General features: G+C 36.2%; 1 protein-coding gene across 2 annotated transcripts in view; it reads left to right on the top strand.

Moving 5' to 3' along the window:
• The window catches only part of Sema3d (semaphorin 3D), a 207991-nt gene that overhangs the window by 130473 nt on the left and 65291 nt on the right, over positions 1–12227 (top strand). For both annotated transcript variants that reach the window (XM_008822472.2, XM_029558376.1), the window contains exons 5-7: positions 235–354; positions 6736–6829; positions 9305–9433. In XM_008822472.2, coding sequence (XP_008820694.1) covers positions 235–354; positions 6736–6829; positions 9305–9433 — 343 coding nt within the window. The remainder of the gene's footprint in view (positions 1–234; positions 355–6735; positions 6830–9304; positions 9434–12227) is intronic.

Genomic DNA, 12227 nt, shown 5'->3' with positions numbered 1-12227 from the left:
TTTGAAAAAACTTTAGTTTAAAACTTTATAATTTCAAGAAGCTTTAAAAGTCACTCTTTTAAGCCTCAATTTCTATATGTGCCTCTCCTTTTAAGTTGGATGTTCAAATATTTCTCATAAATCTTTTCTTATTTTTTTCCTTATTCTAAATGATTTACCTACTTTCCAAACAAAGTAGTATGAAGGATTGTCTTTTAAACCTATACTAATGTTTCTAATTTTTATACCCACTAGAGTGAATGTGCAAATTTCATTCGAGTACTTCAACCCTATAATAAGACTCATCTTTATGTGTGTGGAACTGGAGCATTTCATCCAATATGTGGATATGTCGATCTTGGACTCCACAAGGAGGTAATGAAATAGTAGAAAATATAATTTACTATAATACCTTGTTACATAATGTTTATAACACAAATATACATTTCAATATAAAGATTGAAACATAATTTTTGATCTATGTAAGACTCACATTTCTAAACATTTTGTGAATTATCAGTTTCGTTATACATCTTACTTGCCTTCTAAGTTTTTTCCTATTAAAATCCTTGTTTTAATGAGACAAGCACAATTATCAATGTAAAGTGTTCAAAGAAACTGTCTTTTATGGACTCTGTTTATACCTTCACTTTCCCTTTTAACAATATGTGTACATACACACTTATCTATCTATCTATCATGATACTGTTGTTAAAACTCCACTTTCCAACTTCCCAAAAGATTTTACAATGGAATTATACCTTATAAATAATTTCATACTTTCTTACAAAGTTGGCGTGTGCTCTATACTGTTTCTGCGTTGACATTGCTAGCCTCATGTTTATGCATGTGTTTCTTGAGAGAAAAAAAAATCACACATCTTTTCAGGCTTTTTGCTTAAGAGTAAACTCTGGGCTTATGAAACAGGTTTCTTTACATTAATTCAACTAATTCACACAGAGAGCAAATCCATAACTGTGATAAGCTAGATTTTCCTCTCTAACTAACTTGTCTAATCAACTGAGACTCAACTGTTTACAAATAAAGCAACTTGGGCTGGGCTGGAGAGATTGTTCAGTGGTCAAAGAACACTGGTTGTTTTTGCAGAAGACCTGGGTTCATATCCAAGCACCCACATGGCAGCTAACAACTGTCTGTAATTCCAGTCTCAGGGGATCCAACAGCCTCTTCTGATCTCCATGGGCACTGCACAACACAGGTGCACTTACCCTTTAAATAAAGCAACCCTGATAGTTAAATTCTGAGCCACTAGGAGACTTGGCAATTGAATCCATCATTCTTTGTTGCTGGTATAATATTCTCTTGCCTAGCTTTGATAAAGGGCAATATGTAACAGTAGCTCATAGCACCAGGGGTATAATTACATGGGAGACCCACAGCTTGGGTGTATTTGAGTCCTGAGGCTAAAGAACCAAAATCACAACATGCCCAGGGAAGTAAATAGCATTCTCTAACTCCTTAAAGTCACACATCCTGAAATGGAATTTGGATAGAGTTAATTATTTATCTTGGGACATGTCAAGAAGTCCTGAGGAAGTCAAATTTACAAGATTTCTGAATAAGAGAATTATGAGTGAAGAGGGATTTTGAGACGTGCTCATTTTCAACTGGTCAGGAAAGCAGGTAACCCTGCTTCAACATGATTCACTGATTTTATGTATCATTTATTTCAAAAAATTACTATATTTCTAGAAGCTTACAAAGTTTTTCCATTTCAAATAGATAAGCTTACTCTGCAGGGGAATGGTTAGAGGGAACGGTACATGCCAAAAGGCTTGAAGAAGGCCCTCAGTACAGATGGCTACTCAATGTGTTTGGCACAATGAGAAAAAAGAGGCAGAAGCTTAGAGATGCCCAGTGAGTTGGCAGGGAGTTAGAATGCAATGCAATTTACTGAGGTAAGAGCAGTGACAAGTTTCTGAGAGAGATGGTGAGTTAATAATAGCACATTCTGCATTTGAAACATTGTCAGCAAGTCACATAAAAAGGGGTGACTGCATCTTAATTCAGTAGAGTTTCAATAGTCAAGTTTGAACTATGACTGAGTCATTTACCAGCTCCATGACTTTGTGTATATTTCATAGGCTCTCTAAGCTTTTGTTTATTCAGTAAAATGAGATGATGATAATAACAATAACAAATGCCTTATAGAGTAGCTTTGAACATCAAATGAAAAGTGATGGAAAAATAAGGTATCAAAAATTTATCTTTCTCTATATATAATTGTATAATATATAATATAAAATACTATGTATCAATATAATTATGAAAATAATACTTATATCTTGTAATTCTGGAAATGTTTGATGACCATTTGACAACTGGAATTCCCAAATATGATGGTACACACTTATAATCCCATACTTCAGAAATAGAGGCATGAGGATCAGGAGGAGTTCAAGGTTAATCTCAGCTACATAGAAAGTTCAAAGCCATCCTGGGCTATTTGAGACCCTGTCTCAAAAATAATAATAAATAAAATAAAATAGAAAGAGAAGAAGAGGTTTTCTTTCTGTGACTACACAACTTATCTTTAAATGGGGCTGATATGGATAGTCACTTCGCTGCATTGTAATGATTAAGTGTTTTCTTACCATACTTTACTTATCTCTTTGCTTCTTGAACAATATTTTCTAAATTTGTATTACATTTTAATTTAAAAGTGTGTGTGTGTGTGTGTGTGTGTGTGTGTGTGTGTACATACACATACATGTATGCCATGGCACACTTGGAGTGGCATGCAATTCTGTTTGTCTCAGGAAGTGCATTGCATTGAATAACCTGATTTTGTTTCATTTTCCTGTGTCTGTCTGTGACTCAGGGAGACTTGCCTTCCTGCTGTGTCCCTCTTCCAACAGATTATAGGGAAGGATTTGTCCTCAGTTCCCATAAATATTAATGTTTGGACTTCTTGTCACAATTTAATGCAGTGTGATATTTAAAAACACAAATCTGTGCAATTGTCACAGTTCATCTACTACTATGACAGTCTCCCAGATTTTTCTGACCTTTTATTACAATCATCTCGGGTACCAGTGTTTGGTTTGCCTTCTTCTTTGCAACATCTCATCTTTTGTCTTAGAGTCAACAAGTCTGTTTAACATATGTACATCTTAATATATAAATATATTCAATAATGTAACTTTAATAAATAAATGATAAATAATACTAAAATGGTAAATAAATTAAAAAGTAATATACATTTAGTGTATGTAAATATGCCTGATACCCACTGTTTACAGTGCACATCCCTCCATCTTCTTTCCCTGTTCGCAGTTTCGAAGCATGCTCTAAGTGTGTTTTCTCTGCACTGCAAGTTTTGTTTTGTTGTTTTGTTTTGTATTGTTTTCTTGAGAGAGAGTCTTCCTATAGTTCCAACTGGCCTGGAACTAAATGTGTAGACCAGGTTGGCCTAGCTTTCACAGAAATTCACCTGCCTCTGTTTCACAAGTGGATGGTGGGATTAAATGTGTGTGCCACCACAACTGGCTCACTGCAAGTTTTCCATACCTAGAATCAACTATATATTTCCTTAAGTGACCTGTTCAAATTAAACAGTCTTGGACTTGGTCATGTGGCAAGGTTACATTGGGTCTATAAATCACAGACACTTTAAGTCCATGATTTGAATTTCTGAAACAAGTAAAGTACCATTAATTATGTGACTCTAAGCAGAGTATGTAGCCTGTTCTGTCCTCACTGACCCCCATGCAAAATAGGAATTATGAGCATAGTTACACTCTACGGTTAGGAGTGAGAATGTAGTGAGACTCTGAGAGAAAGTACCTGATCTGTGTTACTACCCTGTAGCTATTACATGCTGTTATTATAAGAATTAATGAGTGTTCATTTAGAATTATGGGATATCAGTTGCTAACCAGACTATTTAAATTGCTATTACTAGTTTTTAGCGAAACAGTACTTACTATTCATCTTGATCAAAAGAAAAGAAAAAGATCTCAAATGACAACATAATTCAGCAAATAATCTGGTGTTCTCTTTCCCCTTTGCATCACCAATTGGTTCCTATATAGCTAGTAATGAATGGTTCTTTCTTATTGCATGAGTGCTCTGATAGAACACTTTTGGTATTCTGTCCAGAATGTCTGAAATGTTGAGTTTCATCCTGAGTGCAGAGGCTGAATCATGGGCATTATGGTTGGAAGGTGGTGTCATTGTTATGAGGCACTGGGGCTCCTGGGACTGTGTTCATTATGCATGCATATTTTTCTTGGAAATTTTAGCATACGATTTTTTTTTCCATGACTATTAAAACTCTGCCAATGTCATTCTGTCTGTGGTCACTACTATAAAAATAGATGCTTCAGCCAAAATAACTATGTGGCTCTAATGTCCACAGTATTTTCATAATAGTGAAAATACTACAACAGGATTTTTTTCCCCACAAGTATCAACATCTCTGAAAATGAACTGCTTCTTAGGATGCTTTAATGTCATTAAGTACTTTTAAAAGCCACAAACCTTAAACAAGCTGATCTCATTGAAAATGCTTAGTATACAAACTATAATCATTTCCTGAAAAGTACATATTTTTTTCCTTTTTGAGAAAAATGGCTAATTTCTTTTTTAAAAAAATATTATTTTTATTTTATATGTAAGAGTATATTTCCTGCATGTATGTAAGTGCATCTGTGTCATGCAGTGTCCACAGAGGTCAGAAGAAGGTGTTGGATACCCTAGGACTGGAGTTACAGGTGGTTGTTAGCTGCAACATGGGTGCTGGGAATCAAACACTGGTCCTCTGAAAGAGCAGCCACTGCTCTTAATCTCCGAGCCATCTCTCCAGCCCCAATTTCTGTTTTCTTCTGAGACATGACTTTATATACCAGAGCCTGGTCTAAGAGTCTCCTTGTCTCTCTGTAGCCAAGGCTGTCCTTTAACTCCTGATTTTCCTGCCTCTCCTTCCAAGTACTAGTCTTATAAGTACACCACAATGCCAGACCACAAGTTTATTCCTTAAAAGAGAATTTGGAGACTAGGGATGGCTCTTTAAGTAAAAGCACTTGCTGACCAAGTATGAAGGCCTGAGTTGGTAATCTCCAGAGCCCAGGTAAAGTCAGGCATGGAATACCACATCTGTAATCTCACCAGTCCTTTTGGGAGAAGAGACACGAACGAGATACAGGAAAATCTTCAGAATCCCACAACCCAGACTCTGTCTCAAACAAGGTAGGGGGTGTGGACCAGCACCTGAGCTGAGGTTGTCCTCTGAATTCCGCTGTGTGCAGCAAAATGGAACATGTAAGCCCACATTCACACAGGCACACACACACACATACATACACACACATTTGCACACACACACGGGGAGAGAGAGAGAGGAGACAAACAGACATAGACAGAGAGATACAGAGACAGAGGGAGAGAATTTAGAGAATTTTTAATAAGAGAAGGCTGGTCATGATGTTGCATACCTTTAATCTCAGCACTCTGGAGTCAGAGACAGGTGGATCTCATTGAGTTCAAAGCTGGTCTGGTCTATTTGGAGAGTTCCAGGCCAGCTAGGGCTGCATAGTGAGACCCTATTTAAAAACAAAGTAATCAATTAAAAGAAAAATAGTGAGAGTGTTTGGTTTAATTAGAGTAAATTCTTGTTTCACAAGCATGATGACCTGAACTCCCAATGCCCACCTAAAAAGCCTGCACAGCAGCACATATTTGTAATCCCGGCACAGAGAATACGGAGACAGGTGGATCCCTGTGGCTTGCTCACCAGCTAGTCTAGCCAAATTAGTGAGCTCAATGAGAGACTCTGTCTCAAAAATAAGGTGGATAAGGTTCAGAGAACAGCTCAGAAAAGGGGACAGGAAGATTGTAAGAGCTAGAGTGTCAAGACATCTGTTACTAGTTAATGTATTATAGACCTGATAAGGAAACTACACCATGAAATTTCCCCAGTATGGTAGCCTAAGAAGACAAAACTACCTAACATTCCAATCTGGATATGAAATTTTACATGGTTCCACCTCAAGATGAAGAGCTATTGAAAAATCAGTGGATCCTGAAAGAAGGAGAATCAGTTTTCTCCAAGGACGGAGAGGAAATGGAGTCCCTAAGAGACTATCAAGTCCCAAGTGGGCAGTCCTAAACACAGGTACAAATGAGCACCACGAAATGTATATAATAATTGAAGAAAAGGACAAAAAATTGTGAGGGAGAGGAGGAACATGGAAAGAGTTGGAGGGGACTTGGAGGAATGGAAATAATAAAAATATAATGCTAATATATGAAATTCTCAAAAAAGGAAAAATACAAGATAGAGAGCAATGCTGAAGACATTTGACGTTGACCTCTGTTGGCATTGACCACTGGCCCCCACAAGCCAGAACACACACTGCCTTCATGTACATGTGCAAGCCCACACAATCACAAACATGTCCTCAGAACACACACAGGAAAAAAAAAAATTATACTTTGAAAATACTGTTATTTTGTGATTTCTTTTTTTTTTGCTGAGAGTGCAACAGACAAAATGCATTTATAAGTATAGCATTGTTTCAACCTGAACAATTCACTGATTATTATCATCTCCCCTTTGGGAAAAGAGATCAGACAGGGGCATTGAGTCTTGCTAGATGTGATACCATCTAAACAATGAATGTGCTTTATGCTTCATTCATTTGTATAGAATCATAAGTTGGAACTTAAATTTTCCCTGTTCTTTCCTTGCTGATTGTGATACATTTTTAAAAGCCATTGTATTTATTATCATAGGAACTCATATTCAAACTAGAGATGCATAGCTTGGAGTCTGGCAGACTGAAGTGCCCGTTTGATCCTCAGCAACCCTTTGCTTCTGTAATGACAGGTAAGATCAGTAAACAGGTTTTAGTTTTCAGCGACTTTCTGAAAAGGCCTGTGTAAATTAAGCCATATTGTCTCATTGAATTTCGGGTGATTTTGTATTAACTCTTCACCACATGTTGGTGCCAGTCTCTCTGCATGAATGTCATTATCCATGAAGGGAGGGAGCCTATGGCATTCCTTCATGTCTGTATAGCTGCTTTTTAAATGAATGTCTGACTGCATTCTCTTTAATAGAAATAATACCTTTCTTTGTTCTGAAACTCTCTATCTAGTTATTTGGGGTTTTTCTTATGCTGAGCTCTGTTCCAACTTGGCTCAGTGTGGGTATCACATACAGCAATTCTGTAAGTATGTAAATTAATAAGTAATGAATCAAACTGTAGAATGCAGTTATATAATGTCATAACATATTTTTTCTCCTAGGGTTGTTACTAATGGAAATGTGAACTTTTTCCTCACATGTACAGGCCTGTCTCTCTTTGTAAACATTTTAAATTTTCCAATGAGATGACTATCTTGTTGAAAGAACGCAGTACTTTGTGATCTGAAGCATGTTCTAAAGAACATCAGCAGGATCCCTCAATTTCAACTTTTATAAGCAGTCCTTTGTCTTGATCTGGCTCATGACTAATCTCATTTTATGTAACTTGTCTATCAAATGTTTGAATAGATAAGAGGTAAACACTGTGACATTTTAATTTTCACATACTGAGGACTGGCAATCTTTCTTTGAAGTGACTGTGTGTTTTGAAAATAATATGACCAGTGTTCATTTATTCTCAGTGGTTAAAATAGACGATTTTTACTTGTCAAGTTGAGTATATGTACTCTCAATAAAACAGCACTCTGTGGACATTGGTAACCCCTTTTAGGAACTCCTATAGAACTCTAAATACAATGATGAAAGTTTTTAATACTAGATATCAAGATTTAAATTTAGGTGAGAGCATACTTTTACTGACAAAATATTTACATGCTTAGAATTTTATATATGTCAAGATGATGTATTAATTTCTTTATTCATACCATATTTTCTCATTAAGCTTTTTATTATAGCTGCCATTTGTGCTCCTAATCTTTAAAGAATTTAATTCACAATAAACTATTGCCATTAACTGATGTGGTAGAGAAGTACCATCTGAAGATGGAGATGGTACCATGTTGTGTCAACTGTATGTAGGTAGATTTCATTCATTTCCGTTTTACTTTCTTTAAAATCTAGCCACTGACATTATTTAGATGGAATTGCCCCAAGGAGCTCAGTTAAAATCTTATTTAAATAGACACAAGCAGAGAATTTAAGCAGTAATTTGATCATTTACTATAGAAACAGAACTTAAAGATGTTTCTGAGGAAAGTTGAATTTCACTGATGATTTCTTTTTTTAATTTTCATATATAGACACAAAATTTAAATGATCTGCATAGTAGCCATTTTTACTTTAATCTATTAGGTGTGACCCCAAGTAGCTTCCTAAAAAGTCCTCTTAAAATAGCAGAGGTTTAGCTCTCGAAGGGAATCATTACATTACAGGGACAGTCTTCTTCCTGCCCTCTTCCAGCAAGTGTTCAGTGTACCAACAGGGAAAGTTGACCTTGACCCCAAAGACTCCTGTTTTCCCCTCAGTTGCTTCAGTTCCTGCTCTTCCTCCCTCCACTCTTCTCCCTCAGGTGATTTCTCCCTACTGCCTCACCTCCCTCTGTTTCTCCCAGATTTCTCCTCCTTCCCCTTTCCCCTTCTCTTCCTGCCATCTCCCCCCTCCCCCCTTCTCTTTGTCTATGCTTTCTCCTCCGTCCCCGGTATCTTCTTCTTTTCCCCCTTCTTCTGTAGTTTTTCTGTCTTTCTCTCCTTGATTAAAAATGCACTTCAGATTTATAACAGTGCCAAAAAGTTTAGGATGCAGGAATAGCAGCATATTGTCATATTTCCCTTGTTTATCAGCGTTTAGAGACACGATCAGCTACAAAGAATGCAGTGTGTTATAATTATAAAGAGTGACTTCACTGCTGAAAGCTCCTTTTCAGCAGGGGTTGCACAAAGAAAAGCTGCGGTCTTTGAGGTCCTGTCAGCTAAGTAAATATTAATTATGCAGTCCTTTCCTCATTATGACACTTAATGTTTAATACTGTAAGTGTTGCTGCAAAGAGGAACTCCTAATTATGCTATTTCTCTGATTATTTGTGGGAAAATGGTAAGGAAAAATATATTCAAAGTACAGCAAATGCATGTGCCGATATTAAATGGGAATTGCTTGGGCTTCCTGAGTATTCAGTTTTCTAGACTATGCTTATTAAACTTAATTGTGTTGTTTCTTCACTGAAATTGGTTTAGTGAAATCTGAAAGCGGACTGTATAAACATCATACTCTGATGCTAAGCAATCTACATGTTTGGTGTCATGCTGAGGGATCTGTGTGTTGTAAATAGCATGAGCTTCTGTCCTCTGAGCAGTCCTGTGTGTGCTTTTCTTCTCCCAGATGAGTACCTCTACTCTGGAACAGCTTCTGATTTCCTTGGCAAAGATACTGCATTCACACGGTCCCTCGGGCCAACGCAGGACCACCATTACATCAGAACTGACATTTCAGAGCACTACTGGCTCAATGGTTAGTGATGCTTCATTCTTGATTGTTTTGACTATGTTTTTGGAAAGATAAGGAGCTCATGATTATTCATTCAGATGTGGTTGGGGATAGTTGACTTAGTACAACATTCCAAAATACATTGGAAATGATTTCACATCAAATTAGACATATTTCCAGAAAGTTTTGTGCATGTGGTAACAGCTGACATTTACTGAGTGTGTGCTATGTCCTTAGCACTACCCTGTTCTCTGATGGACTTTTTACAAAAAATTCACAGTGTCATTTGAGATTCGTTTTTTATTTTAGGTTTAAAGATGAGTAAATTGTAGACATTAAAAGCAGAGTAATTTGGTCAAATACAGTCTGTCAGTTGCCAGGCTGGGTTCCAAGCTGACAATCTGCTTTCAGTAGTCTTTGTTTTAATGATAAAATTTATAGATTGTAATGCTAAGTTCTTTGTTAAAATATATGTTTAACGTATAAATAAAAATAATATACTTTAAAAAAAATTTATATACTGTGCATAGATCAGATCAGGGTAATTAGCAGTATCTATTCCTTATCATTTCTTGGCAAAGATAAGTGGATACTAATTTTTGCTACTGAAATTTTTGTGTGGGTTAAGATACATCGTTCCAAAATTTTTCAAGTGTTGATATTGACATTGGTTTGTCTGATTTTTTAAAATTTAAATTTATTTGATATTCAGTATTTTAAACACAGGAAAATAAAGACACTCCCTAAAGAATTTATGTAGCTAATTCTAGGATTCACGCAAGACTATTTCAGCCATTGCCTTACAACAGACCACATTTTACCTTGATTTTATAGTGCTTTCAATTAAAAATAGCTTTATTCCATTTGGAGAACAAAATAACACAAAACTGCTATTTAAACAGACCACATTTTGCATTCCCAGCATAGACAGTCAGCCTTAGCAAGAGGTGACCAAAGTAGAGAATCCCTATGGGCAAGCTCTCTAGTTTCAGTGTCATTTGAACAGTGACAATATAAACAAAAGGGAAAACACAAAACATTTCTTTAGTCAAACTCTGTAAATCTATTTGTTTACATAGCAAAGCGATTTTCAAATGACCGAAAGAAAGAAAATAGGTTAAAATTTCATTGTTATGGAATTATTTGGTTTGGGAACAACTTCGTAGATTCCCCTTTAGATAAGGCTTAGACAAATATTCTTTAAAATGAAGTGTAGATTTGCATCCTTCACTTTAGCAATGGCAAATATCTTCATAGAGTTAGTCCTTAAAGCGATTGTTTAATCATTCTTCACCATATGTCTATTAAGAAGTGTGTATTATGGTTAAGAAAATAAATATAGCAAATACATATGCAAATTTTACATGCCTAAGATGCCATCATTATTGTTGCTTGATGACTAGAATTACAAAGTTGGAAGCCTTTGCATGGTATAACATTATCAAGTTTTCATTCTTCCACATACTGAGTGCTATTCCACCGGTGGATCCACAGAGAGATAAGTAGAGGAAGGTGGCTGACCTCAGGGATGACGTATGTGCTACTCAGCCTGGAGACTTAAGGGCAGTGGGTGAGGAAGCCAGAAAGTGGTCAATCTTTTCATAAACTGAGACAAGGCATTGATGCTTAAAAGTAAAGATTTTTTAATCAGGAAACCAGGCCCTTGTGGTTTGTTTTTGTTGCTGTTGTTTTTAAGGTAACTGGTAAAAAGTTTATAATATAGACTAAAAGACTATGATTTGGACAGGGAGAGAGTCTATTCTGTGAAAGAATGGGAATGAGCGTTAACAGAAACAAAGGTAGTGGTATTAGGAGGACCTGAGACTGCAGCAAAGACTGTGCGAGAGAGACAATTATTGTGAACAGGAGAATCCAAGGGCATGTGGCAGAGTTCAAGATGAGAGCCACAAGAAATACTTTAGAAGGAAGTAAATATGTGAATGTTGGAAGTCCCTATGGAATATATTTAGACAAATAGTTAAGAATTAAGAAAACTATCATTCATGGTTCTGGGTCACTCAAGGCACAGTGATTAGCAGCTTACAGTCAGGGTGACCTAAGACTTGGTTTGCCAAGGCATCTCCATGCACTTTTGTCATCCTTTTTCTATGGAACTGTACCAGCTTCCACAAATTCTACCTGTTTTTTGTTTTGTTTTTTGTTTTTAACTTAAGCATCTGTTCTTAAATAATGACTAACATTTATATGGAAACTTAATCAAAAAATTTTTGAGCAATCAAATAAGGTATCTGTTTAGTCTATTCACAGAGTATCAAATGCATTATGCTAGATCAAACAGGAAAAGTTGTTAGAAGATGGAGTTAGAGCTGAATTTGTGTCAGAATAGCTACCACTATTATGATTCCTGAAGGTAGGATGGATGGCAGATAAGACTGGAACTCTGTGGTCTCTCAAAAACCCCTTTAGCATTCAAACTATTGACTGCTTTTTCCTGCTGACGCAAATACACAACTCTCACCACAAAGAGAATAAGAGATAGTTTATTCTGGAGCCAAATATGAGTGATCATGGCCCAGGAACACAGATTCAGGTTACAGAAAATTCCATGTTCCAGGATGGAAGCAGTTTTGTGATGTTTATACAGTAACAGAACAAATAAAAGTAATAAATCAAGACACTTTTTAAATACATTGGTGAAACAGTAAGTAAGCAGATACAGCAAAAGAGAAATCTCAGCTCTTGGCCCCAGATTCTATCTAATGGCATTCTTAGCCTTTTGGTTTATGGAATCTAGGGCTTTGTTAAGTTAGTACATTCCTAAAGTTTTTGTTGTTGTTGTTATTGTTGTTTTTATTTC

The sequence above is a fragment of the Nannospalax galili genome, unplaced genomic scaffold, assembly GCF_000622305.1.
Source record: "Nannospalax galili isolate Female #2095 unplaced genomic scaffold, S.galili_v1.0 scaffold85, whole genome shotgun sequence".
In the NCBI taxonomy this organism is placed as follows: Eukaryota; Metazoa; Chordata; class Mammalia; order Rodentia; family Spalacidae; genus Nannospalax; species Nannospalax galili.
This window is presented reverse-complemented; position numbering and strand designations above follow the sequence as displayed.